The 23,735-nt window shown below is 40.8% G+C and overlaps 1 protein-coding gene across 1 annotated transcript in view; it reads left to right on the forward strand.

The window, feature by feature from the left end:
- Nucleotides 1-6,884: 6,884 nt before the first annotated feature.
- LOC132867166 (ferroxidase HEPHL1-like) overlaps nt 6,885-23,735 on the forward strand; it is a 49,293-nt gene continuing 32,442 nt past the window's right edge. The window contains exons 1-9 of the mRNA XM_060899936.1: nt 6,885-7,156; nt 12,023-12,267; nt 14,785-14,997; nt 15,452-15,628; nt 15,907-16,161; nt 17,365-17,533; nt 17,694-17,833; nt 18,988-19,119; nt 19,523-19,728. Of these exons, the coding sequence (XP_060755919.1) occupies nt 6,999-7,156; nt 12,023-12,267; nt 14,785-14,997; nt 15,452-15,628; nt 15,907-16,161; nt 17,365-17,533; nt 17,694-17,833; nt 18,988-19,119; nt 19,523-19,728 (1,695 nt within the window). The 5' untranslated portion in view covers nt 6,885-6,998. The remainder of the gene's footprint in view (nt 7,157-12,022; nt 12,268-14,784; nt 14,998-15,451; nt 15,629-15,906; nt 16,162-17,364; nt 17,534-17,693; nt 17,834-18,987; nt 19,120-19,522; nt 19,729-23,735) is intronic.

Here is a 23,735-nt window from a genome sequence, read left to right on the forward strand (position 1 = left end):
GCCCTTACAGGCTACCCAAACACAAGAAAAAAGTGGTTCGGGAAGAACTCGAGGCCATGCTTGAAATGGGCATCATCGAGGAGTCCCACAGTGACTGGAACAGCCTGGTGGTCTTGGTACCCAAGGCTGACGGGTCGGTCCAGTTCTGTGTAGACTATAGAAAAGTCAACACGGTGTTTAAATTTGACGTGTACCCAATGCCTCGTATTGATGAGTTGCTCGATCGACTAGGCACGGCTCGCTTTTACTCGACACTGGATTTAACAAAGGGTTATTGGCAGATCCCCTTGACTCCATTATCCCGAGAAAAAACGGCCTTTTCCACACCGTTCGGCTTACACCAGTTTGTCACACTTCTTTTTGGGCTGGTTGGGGCGCCTGCTACGTTTCAGCAGCTGATGGATAGGGTCCTCCGCCCCCACGCCACCTATGCGGCCACCTACCTCGACGACATCATTATCTATATTAATGACTGGCCGAGGCACCTCCAACATCTGAGGGCTGTCCTTAGGTCGCTGAGGCGAGCGGGTCTCACAGCCAACCCGAAGAAGTGTGCGATTGGGCGGGTGGAAGTACGGTATCTGGGCTTCCACTTGGGCAACGGGCAGGTGCGTCCCCAAATTAACAAGACAGCAGCAATTGCGGCCTGCCCAAGACCAAAAAGGGGGTGAGACAGTTCCTGGGGCTGGCTGGCTATTATCGTAGGTTTATACCTAATTATTCGGACGTCACCAGCCCACTGACTGATCTGACTACAAAGGGGGCACCAGATCCGGTCCAGTGGTTGGAGCAATGCCAGCGGGCGTTTTCTGAGGTAAAGGCTGCACTGTGTGGGGGGCCACTTTTACATTCCCCTGACTTTTCTCTCCCCTTTAGTTTACAGACGGATGCGTCGGACAGAGGGCTGGGGGCTGTTTTGTCCCAGGAGGTGGAGGGGGAGGACAGCCCAGTGTTGTATATCAGTAGGAAGCTGTCAGTGAGTGAGGGGCGCTACAGCACCATTGAAAAGGAGTGCCTAGCGATCAAGTGGGCGGTCCTCGCCCTCCGTTACTACCTGCTGGGATGCCCTTTCACCCTCTGTTCGGACCACGCGCCCCTCCAGTGGCTCCACCGCATGAAGGATGCCAACACGCGGATCACCCATTGGTATCTGGCACTCCAACCCTTCAACTTCAAGGTGATCCACAGGCCGGGGGTGCAGATGGTCATGGCGGACTTCCTCTCCCATCGGGGGGAGTCGGCTGCAGGCCGGATGGCCGCCCGGCCTGAGTCGGGCGGTGGGGGTATGTGGCAGCGGAGGCATGGTCAAGCGTCAGTCTGTGACCGGAGGGCGGAGTCAGGGAAGGTAAGTGGCAGAATCACTGCACCTGAGGTTAATTAATGTTTGTGTGTCTTCCCCAGTGACCGCGCCCTATTTAAGGGGAGAGAGCGAGAACAGAGAGAGCTCTCTCCCCAACCAGACAACTGGTGTGTGTGCGTGCGTGCGTGTGTGGCTGAGGGTGAAATTGACACTGAAAAGTGAAAATAAAAGAGTTTTGTGAACTCAGTTCTGGCCTGCAGTCCCTCTGTGCTCCACCCACCCATACGAACTGCTACAGACCTAAAACATCATCAGATTTTCACACAAATCCTAAAAGTAGATAAAGAGAACCCAGTTAAACAAATGAGACAAAAATATTAGACTTGGTCATTTATTTATTGAGGAAAATGTTCTCTTTATCTACTTTTAGGACTTGTGTGAAAATCTTATGGTGTTTTAGGTCATATTTATGCAGAAATATAGAAAATTCTAAAAGGTTCACAAACTTTCAAGCACCACTATATATATATATATATACGTGATGTTGCACCCGGGTCCAGATTAGGGCAGAACCGGCCCTGGCTACATTTCAGGTGTAGTTTGTTTTATGGTTGTATGTACTTGCATAGATGTGTACTTGGTCTTCCAATATGGCGCTTAACAAAATCTCGCGGCGCAGTGACGTCATGCGGTAGCGCAGGTGACGTCATCAGTGTGTGTGTGTGCCTAACTTGTCGTAGCCCCATAATATGCACAATCCCGCCAGCGGAACGTTGTACTAGTCATCAAAAAGACTTTACTACCATAGTACTACACTACTATGACATTACACAGAGTCTTAAGTAATACATTACGACTTGATCATTGCCATTCTGGTAACAGCAAATTTATAACGGGCCGTGTCCGCGACGTACAACACACGACGAGAAATGTTTAAACGACCATGTAAAGCTGTTAACATTCTGTTGGCTAATACAGAGCCCAACGCGGGGGGCGGCACGAGCGCGGGCGCGAAAAAAAAAATGGTCCCCCCCCAAAAAAAAAAAAAAAAACCTGAAAAAAAAAAAGACGGGGGGGGCGCCAGCAGGGGGTTTCGCCCGGGGAGTAAATCACTCTAGGATCGCCACTGGCTGTTATAATAACCTCCACTCTGTTAGGACTTGTGTTCATTCAGCCGCAAGAGCGTTAACGAGATCAGGCACTGATGGTGGACGAGTGAAATAAAAACAAACAGCACAAAACTGCAAAAACCTAATTTATATTGTTTTCTACCCCTACAACTGGGATCCCTCTGTGCTAACAGCAAAACTAATAAACTGCACTTTATACCCTGTGCTTTTAAAGACCCAAGAGGCCATAGCTCTGTTTCCTTCTTTTTTTTTATCCCTTGCATGGTGTTGGGGTCTGTGGGACCCGTTTTCATTTTTTATCAAAGGAACAATGATACAATTAATTATTTTTTCAAACTCAGACTCATTGGCCTTGGCTCATTTTCTGTGAAGAACATATATCAGAACGCATTTTCGATGACCACACACTGTACACCCACACACCCACACACCCACATTTATATTACATACAGAATGTTTGGGTTCACTGGACCCGGGGCTAATAAAAGTGTGTACCTTCACTCCTCCTCCTGTCTGGGCCTGCTGTGTGTGTGTGTGTGTGTGTGTGTGTGAGAGAGAGAGAGAGTTTTGTGTTTACCCTGCCGTTCAAGCACCGACACCTGTCTGCTCTCACATTTCTACACATTTTACCCTCTGTCTTGGGGGAACCAAGGCAGAAGTTCCCATAAATTGGGGGCGGGACACAATAAATATAGCTTTTCCAATGTGGCTCCTTACCATAACTGATCAAGATGGCCAAAAGATTCTCTGCTCAGATGGCCTTGCAAATGATTTTGGAAGAGAGAGAAGCTTTTGGTGATGATAGAGGAAGACGTTTCAGAACGTGAGGATCACAGTGACTTTGAAGAAGAGGATGAGATGGAGCATCAGCCAGTCCCAAAACGAAGACGAGCATGGGGATGATGTGTTGTATAGACTGACATGGTTACTGAATGTGTTCAGCTTGCGTTGTGTAAACTGAACTGAATGGGTTAAATTTCTAATGAAATTCAAAGAAATAAAAATCAGTTGTTACTGTATGAAAAACCTTGCTTCATTTGTAAATTTGAAAATTAACATCTTTTTTCCACTCATATCTTGACTGTAATTTATTTTCTTTTTGTAAAATTACATTTTATTAAAAAACAAAAAATGAGTAGCACTTTTTTTAAATAAATGTAATCTAACAAAGGTAAAGGGCAAATATTAACCATATATGCTGTTTATGTTGTTTGTAATTGGGGTAAAGTAAACATCTGTTAAGTATTTAATGTAAAATTGTTTGATTGTGTTGAATTTAAAGCACCAAAATGCAGCAGGTCCACCAGAACCACCAACACTGGCTGAGTAACAAAAATACAAACACCACACAAGGGTTAACTCAAATTCACAGGTCAAATTTCACCTAAATAAAGTCCATGTGAAGAAAAAGTCAGCAATATCAGAAGCAATGCAAGTCTGTCACATTTAGTGTCATTTTCCTTTCAGTAGGTTGGATTTCTGCCTGGGGAATTTTATTCTCGTTTGGTTTGACCACTGCATTAGTGGTGGCAGAAAAGCAGCGTTTTAAGGTGTAAATCAGGGGAATTGTACTTAACATTTTACACTCTACACATACCGAGTCATTTGCCCCAAGTGTGTGATGCCCTGGTCAGTAATGTGTGTGTAATCGTTCAGGTCGAGCTCAGAGAGCAGAGTGTGTGTGCAGAGAAAGAAAAGCCCAGCGTCGGTCACTGAGTGACGGCCAGGAAGTGTTAGCTGAGTCAGATTCAGCCCTGTAATAAAAACAAACACATGCTTGCCAACCCTCCCGATTTCAGCGGGAGGCTCCCGATTTTAGCCTCCGTCTCCCGATCGTATTTGTTAACAACTGGATAACCTCCCGGTTTTGGGAAATCCCTACCGCCAAGTTAAAAATACTCCCGATTATGTCCAATCAGAATCGTATGAGAAACACTGCTGACGTCAACTGACTTTTAACCAATCAACGAACAGAATGACAGTCACTTCCGTAATGTAGGATTCACTCAGGCTGTCCGACATTTTTTACAAGCAGTCATTCATCATGGCCACTAAACCAAATACCAAACGGCAAAAACATGAATGCAAATACCAGGTTGCATGGGAGAATGAATTTCCATGGATAAGCAAATGTTCAACCAGCCAGTTACACATTTTAAGGTAAAGATTCCTTGAATCAGAATATAACGGACATTTGAGTGTGAAATTAAACTAGTCTTCCATACCATTTCAGAAACAAACTACAACTTCTAAAGTGTTTAGTGAAATTTTGCATGACAGAGAATTTGTTTGGTGAGTGTATTTGAATAGTGTGGTAGTGTCTTAGTGCTATTTTGAATTTATGTTTGAAAGTTTTAAGTGAAAGTTTACAAGTGAATTATGTAGAAAGTGATTGATTTTGATAGAGTTTTGAGGTTTTAAGTGAAAGATTACTAGTGAGTGTATTTGGGTAAGACTAAAATTTTGCATTCGAGTGAATTTCTTTGTGGAGTATATTTTGATAGTATGGTAGTATTTATAGTGCCATTTTTAAATTTTGTTTGAAAACTTTCAGTCAAAGTTTGCAAATAAGCAAATTCCTTTGATGCATTCCGATAGGATTTCTAGTGCTTTTTAAAAATTCTGTTGGAAAGTGTTTAGTGAGAGAGATGCATTTTAGTAGTACTAAGACAGTGCAGTGTTTATTTAATTGAGTTGTTACCATTTTGGTTAAATCTTATTAAAATTTAATTTATATATGACATTATAGTTCTTTGTATTTTTACATGAGCTTACAGAAGGAAAACACATTTGATGCAATCCAATAATACTTTAATTCACTGTGACTATTTTAACCCTTTGATGCAAAACATGGGTCAAAAGTGACCCGGATGAGTTTTTATCTTCTATATCTTTGCAATAAATTAATTCCATTATTCAGTATTCAAGGTATTCCTCAATTAACTTGTTTTTGATCATCATATATCCTTATTTAATTTTTTTCCTTTCTTACTTTTTGAATAAAAACCCTTTTTGTATCACTACCCTTCTAATGCACAACATGGGTCAAAAACAACCTGCATTCATTTTCCAGGTTATTTCATGTATGGCTGAGTGTTTCTATGATATACTTTTGAAATAAACTCATTTTGTCATTTACTTTTCCAAATATGCAGTAGCTAAATATCTTGTTTTTGTTTAGCACAAATCATCATTTTTATTTTTCCTTTCTTAAGTAATGAACAAGCATAGCTTTTGTAATTCTACATCAAGTTTACACACATGGGTCAGAAATGACCCGTATGCATTTACTCCAGCGTTTGGTGGGAACTGTGAATTGTGCTTGTGTCAGACATTTCACAGCTCAGCACAGCGCCCTTTGCCCATCTAATACATGGAAGTAATGTTTTTCAATTGTTCTAACATTACCTTAGAAAAAAATTGATTATGTTTAGGTTACCTTGAGAGTGAGTAGATTACTTGTCAGAAAGTTACAAGTAATTACTATTAGTTACCGAGCTGCTGACATATTCTACTTTAGTTAGCTAATTTTATTGCAGTTGGCTTAGCTAACGACATAGTTAATAAATAAATAACTGGCCCCATTCACTGCTAAAGTAATTACTTGAAACAAATTATTATTATAGTATTAAGACATTTAATTTTAAATCACACTTGGATGACCCATGTGTAGTAATAAAGTATTTTTGTTCATAAAGTAGGAAATAAAAAATTAAATTAATGATTTTTGGTAATTAAAAACAAGGTATTTAAAGAATACTTGGAATATTCAATCATAAAATAAATTGATTTCAAAAGATAGAGCAAAGAAAAACTCAGTCAGCATGAAATAACCTGGAAAGTGAATGCGGGTCATTTTTGACCCATGTTGTGCATTAGAAGGGGTGTGCATATGTTTTGCATCAAAGGGTTAAGAAATGATAAACATTCTTCGAAAGCATCACTTGTGTTATTTTCTGTGGGTCTCTGTATGTATACAATATTCAGGCATGAGATTTTTCAGCTAAAAATCTGATTTAAGACTTCCCTTTCGCTGTTATATTAAAATTCAAGACAAGAGTACTATTTCAGATTTTTCACTCTGAGCTCTCTCATGCCTGATCATGAATCCCATAACCTACAGTAATTGATAGAACAATATCAACAATTCAAAATCTCTTTAACTGTATACATTTCAAATGGTTTGCAATTAATTGGGATCCACTGTTTTTATCATTTCAACCACACATTGAAACTCATCCAATTGAAAATGTTGTTCACGCACTTTTCTCCCCCGTGAGGATTTTGAAAAGTTGGCAAGTATGATTACGGGTTTGTAAATAGGTACAGTCCACAGAGATGTGCTTGAGTAAAACTTGAGAGTAAATTAAATATGCGGCAGGAACCTTTAATTTAGCAGCGTTTGATGCGGAAGAATTTGACTGGAATCCCGACTAAATTCCTGAAGCGGGCACCTGCAAGAGCTTTCAGTTTCACTTGGAGGAGAAGCGCGGATCAGCCGCTGGGTTTTTGGTCGTGTTTATTTCTGCGGGGCTTATTTTTCTCGGACACAGGACAAGTCTTGTACAATGACAACAACCTGGACTTTTTGTTTCACTCTTCTGACTCTCTTACATTTGAGCGAATCCGTCATCAGGACATACTACATTGGGATCCGTGAGGAATACTGGAATTACGCTCCCACCGAACGAAATCTCATCAGTGGCCTTGATATCAAGCATGACGAGTAAGTTAAACATGGTCTTCTCGCTTTATGAGAGAATAATAAGCTATATAATCAGCCATTATTATACACTATTTATTACCAGTGATGGGAATAACGGCGTTAGAAATAAACGGCGTTACTAACGGCGTTATTTTTTTTAGTAACGAGTAATCTAACTAATTACTTTTTACATCGTTATAACGCCGTTCCCGTTACTTACAATAAAATACTATGCGTTACTTTATTAAAGCTGTTCTCATCTGGCACGCTGCTCGTTCAGCCTTTCTTTACTCTGCTTTCGTGTGGGGCGGGGAGACACGAGACAATGGCACAGTAAGCCAATCAGAGTAGATTTGGAAACATACGTAGTAGGCCACGCCTACTGCACACTCTTTCAATCGGAAGACACAGCGATGGCGAGCGGTGAGCCAGCACTGCGCTTTCACACTGGAAATACAGCCATTACTTTTCATTACTTGAAATAAAAGGCAAGAGTGTTTACGTGGAATGCACATTATGTCGAGGAACAAAGCGTTTGTCCTCGTCAGTGGCCAGTAATTAGTAACATAATTTTAATAACTACAAAAATATATTACATTTGATAGATGTCTTATCTCACATTGTCCCACAAAAATATTAATATAGTGTAGATAACATTACTAATAGTGGTGCTAGGTTTCATTTAATACTAGAATTTGTTTTTCATTACTGTATACTGTATACCTACTTTTGCAGCCCCCTGTGTATGTATGTGTATATATATCTCATCTCATCTCATTATCTCTAGCCACTTTATCCTGTTCTACAGGGTCGCAGGCAAGCTGGAGCCTATCCCAGCTGACTACGGGCGAAAGGCGGGGTACACCCTGGACAAGTCGCCAGGTCATCACAGGGCTGACACATAAACACAGACAACCATTCACACTCACATTCACACCTACGGTCAATTTAGAGTCACCAGTTAACCTAACCTGCATGTCTTTGGACTGCGGGGGAAACCGGAGCACCCGGAGGAAACCCACACAGACACGGGGAGAACATGCAAACTCCGCACAGAAAGGCCCTCGCCGGCCCCGGGGCTCGAACCCGGACCTTCTTGCTGTGAGGTGACAACACTAACCACTACACCACTGTGCCACCCATGTGTGTGTATATATATGAATATGTATATATGAATATATATATATATATATATATATATATATATATATATATATATATATATATATATATAAACTTAAGGCTTAGGATTCACTATACATGACTTAAAAGCTTATGTGTGTGTGTATTATATAATGTGTGTGTGTAAAAGAATGTTTTAATAGTTGATACTTCGCTGTGACAGTTTGTCCAAAAGAATCAGAAAGAAATGTAAATTACACTTTCGGCACCCCTACTACAATGGACCGTACCATTCACCCATTCAATCAAATCAGTAAGACACCAACTGAAAGTTTATTTATAAATAAATAAATAAATAAATAAATACGTTTCAAGAGGGGTTTTGTTGTGGAGAAAAGGATTAAATTGTGATTTGTGTTACTTGAGTATATGACATTTGCTTCACATTAATATTAACTAGTTAACTGGTTATAACTGATTTTGTTAGCTAGATAAATACTAAGCTGTGAGATATAAATCATCCCCTTATTAAATATATTGTGTCATTAAATAAATATATGTTATTTACCAGCTGGGAGGTCCATATTGTGAAATACCGTGACCGAGGTCTTGAAAGTACTGAGCGAGGCCGTTTGGGCCGAGGTCAGTATTCAAGACCTCGGTCACGGTATTTCACCATATGGACCGACCTTAAGCTGGTAAATAATATATCTATTTTTTTCTTTACCAAATTTTAACAGAAAACGAGAGCGCCCGAAAGGGAAACCCAAGGCGAGCCGCCATTTTGAATCCTCATTCACAGCTGTAATGCAAATTGCTTCCTCTTCGGTATACAAATGCACTTCCATAGCAGGAAAAAAACCTACATTTTGCCACCTATGTAGTCCCCTATTTATACAAAATTGAGTCATTCAGGATTCAGCCAGGCGGCACGTGTAGTGGTTAGCACTGTCACCTCACAGCAAGAAGGTCCGGGTTCAAGCCCTGTGGCCAGCGAGGGCCTTTCTGTGCGGAGTTTGCATGTTGTCTGCGTGGGTTTCCTCCGGGTGCTCTGGTTTCCCCCACAGTCCAAAGAAATGCAGGTTAGGTTAACTGGTGACTCTAAATTGACCATAGGTGTGAATGTGAGTGTGAATGGTTGTCTATGTGTCAGCCCTGTGATGACCTGGTGACTTGTCCAGGGTGTACCCTTCCTTTCGCCCCATAGTCAGCTGGGATAGGCTCCAGCTTGCCTGCGACCCTGTAGAACAGGATAAAGCGGCTAGAGATAATGAGATGAGATGAGGATTCAGCTATGTTTTTGATCGGTGTTAGCAAGTTACAGGTTTTTAGCTTTATCCTGAAATGTTTTATTTTATTTCTTCTTCGTCAGGGTAGTAAAACTCGCTTTCACTGTGAAGACTGTCGTTATCACTATCCATGATGTAAAATTAATGCTATTATGCTGAGAAATGCTGGCAAAAATTTATAAGATTTTTGATAAAAATCTTATTAATAAATCTTATAAAAAAGTTAAATGTTGACAAAAATTGCTACTATGTTTGTTGTTGTTGTGAACGAGCGAGTCGCCAGAGGTCCGTAACCGGGGTCCGTAACTGGGGTCCGTACCGTAGGATACAGACCCGCTCGCCAGCCAATCAGAGCGCAGGATTTGATGGAAACCGGACCGCAAAAAAAATTATATATAATAGCTAACACAAAGTTCGGAGAAACATGACAAGGACTCTTTCAAACACCATTACAACAGGCCATATCATTCCTGTGGTGTCATGTTCTGACACTAATTCATTTCTTAAAAATAATGAAATTAAATGTTTCAATATTAAAAATAAAATACTATAAACAGCAGTAAGGCATGATAAATGAAACAAAGTCAAAGTCAATATTTGATGTGATATGACCCATCCATCCATCCATCCATTATCTGTAGCTGCTTATCCTGTTCTACAGGGTCGCGGGCAAGCTGGAGCCTATCCCAGCTGACTATGGGTGAGAGGCGGGGTACACCCTGGACAAGTCACGAGGTCATGGGCTGACACATACACTCTTACCACGGATAAGTTGAATTTACTTAAAAAAGAAAGTAATGTATGATTTAAGTAATGTATGATTAAAACTGAAGTACATTCAACTTAAAAGCTTAAGGGGACTGGAATTTTATTTTTAGTACAATACACTAAATGCCAAGTTGATTCAACTTAAAAATTTTTGCAAGGTCAACTGCTTTGCACAATTATTGCACTTAACACCTGTAAGTTAAATGCATTAAATTTCAAGTTGATTTAACTTAAAATAGTTTGCAAGGTCAATTGTTTTGCATAATTATTGCACTTAATATCTTTAAGTTAATTGGACTAAATTCCAAGTTGATTTAATTCAAACTCACTTGTAATGTTCATTTCTTTCCCCAGTTAATATCTTCAAGGTGTATGTGTGAACCTTTACATAATCAGAAAAAAGAAAACAACAAAGTTGCATCCCTTTTGTGTTTTATTTCACTTAAGAAGTTTTAGCTTCAAATTTAGCATTACAATAAAAGAACTGCTTGCCTTGCCTTAAAACTTAAAACTCTGAGAGCTACCATGAGAATGAATGCCTGGTGACCTACTCAAAAACAAATATAGCACTACTGGTAGCTCCAGGTTGTGCTACAGGTTGGAGACCCATGTTTTAAACAGATAAGTCTTGAATTCTCAGCTCCTGAGAACATATTTTGCATTAAACATTACAACAAATTTAAAGGCCTAGAAACAACTTTTGTCAGCTGTTTTAACTTTGGCTGTTTTAACATGTTTACAGTAAGATCACAACAAGTTACATAAAAAATATTTGTGGAAAAAGTGTGCAAAAAAGTCTGAATTATAAGCTTCAAACTGTAGCAGAAAAATTCTTAACCATATCCCAAGTTTACAATCCTGCCACTGTTCACTTCTTAATGCTAGAAGTGGGTGAATATACAATCTGTCTTATGTCTGTCAGAAATATTTTCTTACAATCCCAAGAATAAACTACAACTCTGACATCTTTTAGAAGCTCGTGAAGATTTTTGCTAAATATTAGTTTAACATGCCTCCAGGAAAAATTTGTGGATGGATGAGACCAAAATAGAACTTTTTGATTTAAATGAGAAGCGTTATGTTTGGAGAAAGGAAAACATGGCATCCCAGCATAAGAACCTTATCCCATCTGTGAAACATGGTGGTGGTAGTATCATGGTTTGGGCCCGTTTTGTTGTATCTGGGCCAGGACGGCTTGCCACCATTGATGGAACAATGAATTCTGAATTATACCAGCAAATTCTGAAGGAAAATGTCAGGACATCTGTCCATGAACTGAATCTCAAGAGAAGGTGGGTCATGCAGCAAGACAACAAGTCGTTCTACCAAAGAATGGTTAAAGAAGAATAAAGTTAATGTTTTGGAATGGCCAAGTCAAAGTCCTGACCTTAATCCAAACGAAATGTTGTGGAAGGACCTGAAGCGAGCAGTTCATGTGAGGAAACCCACCAACATCCCAGAGTTGAAGCTGTTCTGTACGGAGGAATGGGCTAAAATTCCTCCAAGCCGGTGTGCAGGACTGATCAACAGTTACCGGAAACATTTAGTTGCAGTTATTGCTGCACAAGGGGGTCACACCAGATACTGAAAGCAAAGGTTCACATACTTTTGCCACTCACATACTTTTGGTTACTCATAGGGAAGACATTTGTGACTTTCTTCTCTTTGTTTGTTCATAATTCATGTCATCTTTCATTTCCTCTTTTAGGCGTGCCTCTACATATCTGGTCGACAGTCAAAACCGGATTGGTAGTGTGTATAAAAAAGCTTTGTATAGACGGTACACAGATGGGACTTTCACCACTGAGGAGCCTAGATTGCAGTGGCTGGGATTCCTTGGACCTGTGATCCGAGCAGAAGTGGGGGATGTCATTAAAGTGCATCTGAAGAACTTTGCATCTCGGCCTTATTCAATCCATCCACATGGAGTCCTCTACAAGAAAGACTCTGAAGGTAGGATGAGTTTTATTCTCATTTACTTTCATTCACTTGTGAAAGTATTAAACACACCCCCCCCAAAAAAAAAAATTGGTGTTTTTCCTGTCTTGTTGCATGGCAACCTGGAATTAAAATGAATTTTCTTAATTTGGATTTTGAATGAATGAATGAATGAATGAATGAATACTGAAAAGTTGTGAGTGCTGTGAAATCCCTAAATAAGATTTGGCCCCATCAGTTAACTTCAGAAGTCACATAATAATTTGATTAAGGTCCACCCGTGCAGAATCAGAGTGTCACATGGTCTATCACATGATCTAAGTACAAATTCGCCTGTTCTGGAAGGACCCTGACTCTGCAACACCATTAAGCAAGAAACATGAAGACCACAAAGCTCTTCAAACAGGTCAGAGACAGAGATGTGCAGAAGTCTAGATCAGAGTTGGGTTATCAAAAAAAATATCCCAAACGTTGAATATCCCAGGGAGCACCATTAAATCCATTATAGCAAAATGGAAAGAATATGGCACCACTACAAACCTGACAAGAGAAGGCCGTCCACCAAAACTCTCAGACCAAGCAAGGAGGGCATTAATCAAAGATGCAACAAAGACACCAAAGATAACACCGAAGGAGCTGCAAAGATCCACAGCAGAGATGGCAGTATCTGTCCATTGGACCACTTTAATCCATACTCTCCACAGAGTGGGGCTTTATGGAAGAGTGGCCAGAAAAAAGCCATTGCTTAAAGAAAAAAATAAAATAAAAATAAAAAACGTGTTTGGGGTTTGCCTAACATGTTGCAGACTCCCCAAACACACGGAAGAAGATTCTCTGGTTAGATGAGACTAAAATTGAACTTTTTAGCTATCATGGGAATCTTGAATACTTATGCACACTCAAGATTTCTGGTGGGTTTTTTTTGTCTTACTTATTGTTTGTGTCACAATTAGGGATGTGTATCGTTCAGATTTTAATGGTACTACTACTCTTATAGATACTGGTTATCAATCTGGTACTTTAATGGTACTCTTATTGTTACTTTTGTAGCATCTGTATGTGATGGACTTTCCCCAGATGTTTTGACATATTGTTCATGTTTCCACTGTTACATGCAAAAGACTTGTTGCACTTGTGGCAACGAGCATTATCAGCATTCATTCTAGTGAAGTGTCACTACACTTCTGTATGTTTAGCTCACTCAGCCATTGTCACTGAGGCTACGTTTACATTACGTCGAATCAGCGGATCATCAGATTAACGTTCTTAAAACGATTCGCGTTTACACTAAAACCGTTAGCCGTGCACACAGCAACGCCAATACGCGGATACGCTCGGCTCCGCAGGCATCCTGCGCTCCAAATCACTCCGCCCTGAACAGCGAGTGCCCTCTGGAGGGTGTGCACTCCGGCCCTGCGCAGCTCACAGAGCGCGCGAGTGAAGTGAACAAGCCACGATTCGGGACTGAGCCGCTGTGTGTGAGATCCCAGCGCAGATCACTTATTACTTGCAAGTGGAAGGATGGCAAGCCTAAAGACAATCATAACTACACAATGGGCAGTATTTGCATCAGTATTTGCAGTATTTTCATACTTTTATACTCTTTAATGAAAGGTGATACAAGGCGGAAGTCTGCGCCGTTTTTCAGCAGTCGCGTCACATGACCAACGCCAGCGAATCAGGAAGGTGGATGTCACAGTGACGTTGTCCAATGAGACGCCAGCTAGAGCTCAGCACAGCGTATTCGCGTATTCTCAATGTTTACACAGCACCGGAGCTGATACGATCTAGATTGAATACGTGGACGCTGGCGGATTCCCGTTTCCCCGCTTTTTCAGGGGGGTTAATGTAAACGGACAGTGCATCCGCGAAGAAAACGAGACAGATACGGTCTAGTGTAAACGTAGCCTGAGACTGTGTGTGTCTGAGAGCTCTCTCTCTCATACACAGAGAGAGAGAGAGAGAGTTGCCACATGCCCTGCCCTACGCACACAGGCTCTGAGAGAAGAGATATCTCTCTTCTGGTTTGGGAATAGTGAAAATACATGCTAGACAAATGTCTTAATCAGAAACGGAGCTGCTGAGATAAAATAACTTTGATGTAGCAATAAAAATAGGAAATCTATTATATTAATTTGTCCAATACTGAAAGCAAAACCGACAACATCAGAGTTTATCAAAGTTCACGGTATTTAATAATTTCACATCTACGCCTGTTTAATACCAGGTTTTCTTACCCATCTTTTGTCGCAATTAAAAAATATATATTTTGCAACTTTAAAGTAGTAGGCATGTTATGTAAATCAAATGGTAACCCCCCCCATCCATTTTAATTCCAGGTTGTAATGCAACAAAACAAGATAAACAACAAGTGGTGGGGTGCAGTGGGGTGTCAATACTTTTGCAAAGGCGCTGTGACTTGTTTAGTTTTGGCCCATTTAGAGATATAACCCTCAGGCTGGTAGACTCCTATAAAGTGCTGATCATTGGTTAAAACCCTGATCTCTTTGATTATCACTGACTGTTTACCAGGCGCATGGTATCCGGATGGTACGTCTGGTGTGAATAAGAGTGATGATGCTGTGGCTCCAGGACAAGCCTACATGTACACATGGAACGTGACAGAAGAGTTTGGTCCTAAACAGTCTGACTCCACCTGTCTTACATCGATGTATCACTCACACGTAAATGCACCGAAAGACATAGCAACAGGACTTATTGGAGTGCTGCTCATCTGCAGGAAGGGTAACATTATTACTTTCATAAGATTTACATGTTCAGCGAGAAAAATGTGATGTCTCTGAATAAAATTATGTCTCAAATTTCTAGAAATAACACATGAATATTGCATGCAATTAATTGCAAGCGAAGTGTTGCTATCTGCCCCACCCCCACAACATTACATGTAACTATAAAGGATAAAAAATATGATGCGTCTTTTATTAATTAACTTGAGATATAAGAAGATTAAACCACTTCAGGGCATGCTGTTTAAGGAAAATAAAACATCAGTGTTGTAATAGTAACTCTGCTTCATGTCAAGATAATGCTAATTTTTGCTCTGTCTGTGGTAATATTCTAGTGTTAATATTTAGATTTTAAATTATTATGTATTTATCATAATGTATTTTTTAAGAAATTAAAGATGTTCAATTGCAACTTGCACATCAGTATATTTTGTGTGTATTTTCACTCTTAGGAGCACTGGACCCATCTGGACTTCACCAAATTGGCATGCCTCATGAGTTTTTCTTGATGTTCAGTGCAGTGGATGAAAATTTGAGCTGGTATCTTGAAGACAATATTAAGGAGTACTGCCATAATAACATGACTCTGAAAGAGGATCCTGACTTTCAGGAGTCAAACCGGCTGCACTGTACGTAGCTGTTTTATTTCAGGCATCCAATGCACTTTTTTTTTTGTATTATCTTTGTATTATCTTGAATTGTGTCTTTTTGGCCTGGAGTTTTTGGGTCTTTCCAATTTTATAGTTTAAATATAGAATCCTTTTTTAGTCAGGACATAATCTAATTGTGTAATAGTTTGTATTGTACTGTATTAAATGAATGTCACTATAGACGTAGCAGGTATATAATGGCTTCATTATCAGTTCTACATTTTCACTTCTCTGATGGTTTTTCTCTTTTCCCCCAGCAATAAATGGTTTTGTTTATGGTAACTTGCCAACACTGGAAGTGTGTCTCGGAAGGCCTGTGTTTTGGCATCTTCTTGGTATTGGAAATACCGTAGATCTTCACTCCATTCACTTCCATGGCCACACCTTGCTCAACCAAGGTCACCGTACAGATGTTGTCAGTGTATTTCCTGCCACTTCGGTCACTGCAAAAATGGTTCCCATGACAGCTGGGAAGTGGTTGTTCGGCTGCCAAATTGATGATTACATGCATGGTATTTTTTTGTTTCTGGAGATATGTCAAGTATTTAATTCCTAAAGCTGAACTTTAATTATGCATTATTCATTTATTCATTTTAACCCATCTTCCTGTCAGTAAATATTGATAGGAAATGGATGTAGTTAAGAGAATGACCAGTGTGAGTCCTCTGAGTTTAAAGAGTCAATCTGGGTTTCTGAAGATGTTTAAATGTTTGAAAGTACTTCATTTCTAAAGCTAAGTTTTCATGGTTGGAAACATTCTGAATCTAGTTTTCTTGCTTGTTGGCAGGTAACAGGTGAGTATCAACATTTTTTAGTTATTCAAAATTCCTGAGAAAGAACTCTTTTAATCATTGAAATTAAATAATTAATTTACAAACTTCAATTTCCAAATTTTCAGGAATTGGTTCTTGGCTAAAGAAGTGAAGCCTGATGTTCTGCTGTTATAACCAAGTGACTTCAAGACTTATTGACCAATCGACTTTTGTTAAAACATAACCATGCAGAAGAATATACCCCTAAATTAGTTCTTTATAAAGATGTGGATATACAGTAGCATCAATAGTTTAGGTTGCTAATACGTACATTCTGGAGAGAGAGAGAGAGAGAGAGAGAGCTATAAACTAAATGCAATGACTGTATTATGATGAAACACATCAATGCTGGTGTTAATATTGACAAAATATTACCATTTTTATCAAAGAAATTGGGATTTTATGGGCTGAAAATGCCCCAAACCACCATCTACGAGTTCAAATTATCTTGAAACTTGCAAGGCTGATGCTGATGTAGAGTCAACCATTTGGTATTTCTCCACATCATTAATTTTTTTTATTTAAAAAAAAGAATGTTAATGCCGTCTAAACAGAGGTGAGTGGCCCAGCTCCCCCAGCCCCCACCTTTGAATGGAAGTCTGTGAAATCGTGCCCATTTTCAAATATGCTAATTGATACTCACTGAGCAACTTCTGCCTCACACACCCTCCCCCCACGCCCACCTTTTAGCATTTTCCAAAATGATGCAGTGGGTGGAGTTAGACTCAGAGCTAGCAGTGAAGTTAGACTTTAAGGCACATACTGTGGACTCTTACTTGGTTTGCAAACTAATGGGTTTTTTTTTTTTGTTATTTTGATTAGTTTGACCTGTGTACATCAGAAAGTCACAGCACTCATCTATCTGATACTGTTCCCCCCCTTGTGTCCATGTGTCATGAGCAGCAGGTATGCAGGGCTTTTATGAGGTCCTTTCATGTGACAATGCGACTGCACCCACAGCGCTCCCTGTTCATGTCAGGCGTTACTACATTGCTGCAGAAGAGGTGCTTTGGGACTATGCCCCCTCAGGGAAAAACGGACTGACCAATAAACCACTAAATGAATCAGAGAGGTGAATATACATACCAAAAAGAAAAACATATCCTGTGATCACATACTGAAAAACTGACTGGAACTCTATGGACTATATTTTAACACACGTAATAACACACTGTACGCTTTTGTGCAAGCATGTCCTGTATATGTGTAGCTTATTGTTCCTCTCTTTGCAGTGACTCTGAAGAGTTCTTCAGTACAAATGATGGAAGGCTGGGAGGAAAGTACTGGAAGGTCCGATACGTTGGGTACCATGATGAAGCATTCACTTCCAAGATCGAGCAAAGTGGTTCAGAACACCACTTAGGCATTCTGGGTAAATATTGAGTGTTGAATGTGTATATATGGTGGACAGGAAGTATCTGAAATTCTGTGAACCTTGGGTGGAGTGTAAGGGGCTAAGACTGGACTTGATGCCATTTTTCTGCGAGCATGGTTACCACTAAATTGCAGTCATGTACTGTATGTCAGGCATTCATGTTTGAAGCGAAAGCTGATAATATTAATATTTTACAAGGCAATCACAGTAGTGAGTGAAATCATTTTATATTATTGGCGGCACGGTGGTGTAGTGGTTAACACGGTCGCCTCACAGCAAGAAGGTTCCGGGTTCAAACCCAGGGGCCGGCGAGGCCTTTCTGTGTGGAGTTTGCATGTTCTCCCCATGTCTGCGTGGGTTTCCTCTGGGTGCTCCAGTTTCCCCCACAGTCCAAAGACATGCAGTTAGGTTAATGTGGGGCAGCCTTGGGCTGAGGTGCCCTTGAGCAAGGTACCGAACCCCTGACTGCTCCCTGGGTGCTTTGGTGTGGCTGCCCACTGCTCTGGGTGTGTGCACGCATGTGTTCACTGCTTCAGATGGGTTAAATGCAGAGGATGAATTTCACTGTGCTTGAAGTGTGCATGTGACAAATAATAAAGGTTTCTTCTTTCTTTCTTCTTCTTCTTTTCGTTGTTTCTATTGTAATTGCTTTTCAACTACATTCAAAACAAATCTTAAACCGTGGCATGGTGGTGTAATTGTTAGCACTGTTGCCTCACAGCAAGAAGGTTCTGGGTTCGAGCTCAGTGGCTCACGGGGATGGATAGAAATCTAAAACCTTATAATTCTTGATTAAGGTCATGACATGATAGGGCTTCTTTGTCATTGTCTATAATACAAATGCATAAACTATTGTAAGACTATTGCTAATTTTTGTTCTGTCTGTGCCAGTATAATTTAATTAGATTAATATTCAGATCTAAATACATTTGTAGATTGCCTATAAGTACCTGTTACATACTGTACAAATGATTTATTTTTTTCCTCTTCAAGACAACAGATTTTGTGGCAGTGTGATTCAGTAGAACTTTAAGAAGGGTGTTTAAGTGGATTTATTCTGTTAAACTGTAACAGGATGGTTGTGCTTTCACTTTTCAGCAGTGAACTATGTACTTTAACACACAGTAGCTGTATTGTGTGTGTTTTCACAGGTCCTGTCATTAGGGGAGAACCTGGTGATGTCATTGAGGTGACATTTCGAAATAAGGCACAGTATAATTTCAGTATGCAACCTCACGGTGTGTCGTATGACAAAGCTTACGAAGGAGTCATATATCAGGATGGTAAGACATACAAAGCCTTATGTGATTTGAAGAAAGCAGGGTATGGCATGCAGTTAGACATGAATTAGAACAGAAGTAGTGAGGGGTGGTCAACAGAGGGCTAAATATTACAAATGAGAGGATTTAAAAAAACTTCCATTTGATATAAAAGAGGATTTTGGCTGTTAGGAAGAGCAAATAAGATATTTATTTAAATATTTATGTCAAGAACCTTAACATACACTACTATATTTGATCATTTCTGCTACTTGTAATGATGAACAAAACATCTCTGGAAGACTCAGTTAGTTTATTCCACTCCAAATAAAATTACATACACACACACACACACACACACACACACACACACACACACACACACACACACACACACGTGCCACTAAACTCACATGTCACTCTTCAGGTTCTCAGAAAGCAGGGGCCAGTGTGGCACCAGGTCAGACGTTTACATATCGATGGCGGGTGACAGAAGGCCCCTCGTCCAGTGATCCACCCTGCCTGTCATACTTGTATTACTCCGCTACAAATCCCATTCGTGACACCAACTCTGGTTTGGTGGGACCCTTACAGGTGTGCAAGAAAGGAGTTCTGGATGAGAGTGGTCAACAGGTACTCTCCCCCACACACGTCTTAAGTTAGCTCATTTATCTGTTCAGAACTTTTTTATTTCATTGAAAATGGCAAAAAGTAGCTTTAATAGAACACCAGTAAACAACAAATCACGAGTGGATGACACCTGATAAGCAGAGTGTCAGTAAAGGCATTGAGAACAACCATGCTAGCCAAACTACAAACATGGCCACTTAGAATTACAACTCCCTAGGAGCACAGTGCCCCCTGTCACCGGCTTATTGAAAGCAGCTGTCGTTCATTCACAACTCATCAGCCACACTACTTAAGCCTTCAATGCGAAGTATTGTTCTGTGTTTTCCAGTCCATACCAAACCTTTCTATCTCTGAGTGATTCTAGTATTTCTGACCCTTGCTATCTCTCTTTGTTTATGTTACTTGTCTTCTCTATATTACCCTGTTCGTTGATCGACCAACCCTTGCCTGTCTCTTGACCACGCTTCAAGTTTTGCGATTTGACTTTATTTGAAATTTTCTCCCCAGTCTCCCCTGCACATACATCTGTAAGTGCCTGCACTCTGACAGGACACTTTGCCTACCATGGGTGCAGCAGAGGAGGCAAAGCAAACTGCATTGAATGCTCATGGACATCTTCTAGGACAGGGGTGGGGAACGTCCGGCCTCCGGGCCGTATACGGCCCGCGAGAACGTTTGATCCGGCCCGCAAGATGATTTCATAATTACTCACACACACACACACACACACACACACACACACACACACACATAAATAAATAAATAAATAAGTTGCCTGAGTGGTTGTCTTTCCGGGCCAAGGTCAGGGTCCTGAACCCCACACAAGCAGATCGTAATCATGTGCAGTCACGTCACGTCATTTAGCGGGCATAAACAGACTGTGTAACAATTTCACCAAAACGCACCATGGCGAGTATGAAGAAGAGCAAGGTAGATGCGGAATGTCGCGCTTTTCAGGAAAAATGGACAAACGATTATTTTTTCGTAGAAGTAAAAGGCAAGCCAGTTTGCTTAGTTTGTGGGGACACCCTTGCAGTGATGAAAAAGGCTAATCTGGAGCATCATTACAACACCAAACATGCCAAGCTGGACGAGCTGAAAGGACAAGTGTGTGTGGATAAAATTAATGCTCTTTGGTGGAGTTTGGGCGCCCAACAAGCAACATTCACAAGACCTCAAGGTAACCAAGAAAATGTTACACAGGCTAGTTTTGTGGTAAGTGAGCTAATCGCTAAGAAACTGAAACCACATTCAGAAGGGGAGTTTGTGAAGGAGTGCCTTGTCACTGCCGCGGAACTGCTCACACCAGAGAAAGTGAAACTTTTCCAAATGTCAGTTTGTCTCGAAGAACCATCTCCAATCGGATTACTGACATGACACAAGACACTGAGAAAGCACTGAAGGATACCGTGAGGGATTTTCAGTTTTTCTCATTAGCCTGCGACGAGACAACAGACATCACAAATACCACCCAACTCGCCGTTTTTGTGTGTGGGATTACAGCTGAGTTTGATACACGGGAGGAAATGCTGTCTTTGCGAGCTATGCATGGCACTACCAAAGGTGAGGATTTGTTTGAGCGAGTTGTTTTGGCTATGAACAAATTCGACCTGCAGTTTGACAAGCTAAGTGGATTGGCTACAGACGGAGCCCCACCCATGGTTGGCGCACAGAAAGGATTGACTGCGTTGGTTAAAAAAGAAATGAGACCCCGTTTACACGTAGCCGGGTATCTATAAAAACGGATATTTATTTATGCGGTTGCACCCATCATTTACACGTAAACGGTGGTTTCAGTCACTGAAAACGGCTGCTTTCGAAAACTCCGGGCAAAGTGGAGATTTGTGAAAACTCCGTTTTCATGCCTGCATGTAAATAGTGGAAAACAGAGTTTTCTCCGTGTTATGGGGAAAACGGAGTTTTAGCATTGTGATCTGACGGTCCCTCCTCCTTGGCTTTCAGATCTCTGGTTGGCTTTCTATTTGTTTGACATGTTTTTGACAGCCTTCCCTGGCTGTTTTTGAGCATTGTGTAAACGGAATTATTTTCTAGTACGGGGAGGAGAAGATACCCGTTTTCATAAATACCCGGCTACGTGTAAACGAAGTATGAGTCATCTCAGTCTGGATCCAAACGAGTTGGTTGTGTGCCACTGTATTATACACCAAGAGAGCCTATGTGCACATTCCCTGAAGCTCAATAATGTGATGACTACTGTTGTTTCCACCATCAACTTCATTAAAAGCAGAGGACTTAACAGCCGCCAGTTTAAAGAGCTACTGAGTGAGCTTGAGTCAGAGTATGGAGACCTGGTTTACCATTGTGAGGTGCAGTGGCTGAGTAGTGCAGATATGCTTGCATGCTTCTACAATTTGAGGGAAGAAGTAAAGCAGTTCATGGAGATGAAGGGCAAACTAGTCACCGAACTCAGTGATAGCAAGTGGCTGTGTGATTTGGCCTTCATGGTGGACATTACCAAGTACCTCTCAGAACTGAATGTTAAGCTCCAAGGTCCCAACCAGCTTTTCAGCTCATTGTTTTCAAATGTGAAATCATTTGAAGCTAAACTGGAGCTGTGGCAAGTGCAGCTGGAAAGAGGAAACACTGTGCACTTTCCTACTTTGCAAGAACAAAACCCTGCTGTGACATCTGAATATGCTGGGGAGTGTGCAAAACTACTCCAGGCCTTTGGAGAGTGGTTCCAGCTGATGAGAAGTTACGAGAAGAATCTGAACATATTTGCAACACCATTCAGTGTGGAACCAGCTGGCGTGCCTGACAACCTACAGCACGAAATCATTGAGCTGCAAAGCAACAATGAGCTCAAAGCTAGATACAACAACCTTCCTCTGCTTGAGTTCTACAAACTTTATGTGTGTCCTGAGGATTTTCCCACTCTGAGGAGACATGCATTGAAGTTTGCATCACTGTTTGGGACAACCTACTTCTGTGAGCAGTTCTTCTCAAAACTGACCCTTGCAAAGAATCAGTTCCTCTCAAGACTGACTGACCCAAACCTGGAAAACCAGTTGCGAGTAGCATCGTCATCTGTACTGTACCATCTGACATCAGATGCCTCGCCAGAGAGAAGCAGTTCTAGCCTTCACATTAGGTCAGCCAGATATAATAATAAAAATTGGTAAAATATTATTATATTGTAGCATCTTCATTACATAAAATGCTCAAAGTGCTTTACATTAGTACATATAAAATCAATAAGAACACAAGACTAAAAACAGAGCATTAAAACAATAAGAGGTGGATAAAATTTAAAAAGAAAATGGGAAGATTAAAAAGGGATAAAACAGAAAGTTACACCAAGAAAGTTGCTTTATTTGAATAGCATGAAAGAAAGCTAAAATAAATGGGCTGCATCTTAAAATTTTCAGCAGAGGTGATGGGTTAAAAAATTTAGTTTGGCCCCCACAGGATGTTATAAAACTCAAAATGGCCCTTGATAAGAAAAAGGTTCCCCACCCCTGTTCTAGGAGAACATCAACAGATGCTTGCAGACCTCAACACCTGGATGGCGCAGCTTGCAGCTATGATGTCGCAGACCCTCCTAACGTGTCCTGAGGCTTCTTCTAATCCCATGTTACAGCTCCCCATTCCGGAGAAATATGCCAGGAATGCTCTCGCTTGTAAGGGATTCTTACTTCAGTGCTCTCTGTACTTCTCTACCATGCCTAATCTCTCTGATGAACACAAGCTCGCTAAATTTCTGTCATTTCTCACTGGCAAAGCATTACAATGGGCGAGCGCTGGATAGAAAAATGGTGGTGAGCACACGACTTCTTAGGAACATTTCCTCAAGTTGTTTAAAAGAGTGTTTGACCACAAACCCGAGGGAATTGAAGTCGTCGAAAGTCTACTCACTATCTCACAGGGATCCCAAGGAGTCACTGAATACGCCCTAGACTTCAGAATGCTAGCTGCAGCCAGTGGATGGAATGATCTGGCACTAAAAGCGGTGTTTCGCCAAGGTCTTTGTCCAGAAATTCTCAGTGAAC

The sequence above is a fragment of the Neoarius graeffei genome, chromosome 19 (genome assembly GCF_027579695.1).
Source record: "Neoarius graeffei isolate fNeoGra1 chromosome 19, fNeoGra1.pri, whole genome shotgun sequence".
NCBI lineage: Eukaryota > Metazoa > Chordata > Actinopteri > Siluriformes > Ariidae > Neoarius > Neoarius graeffei.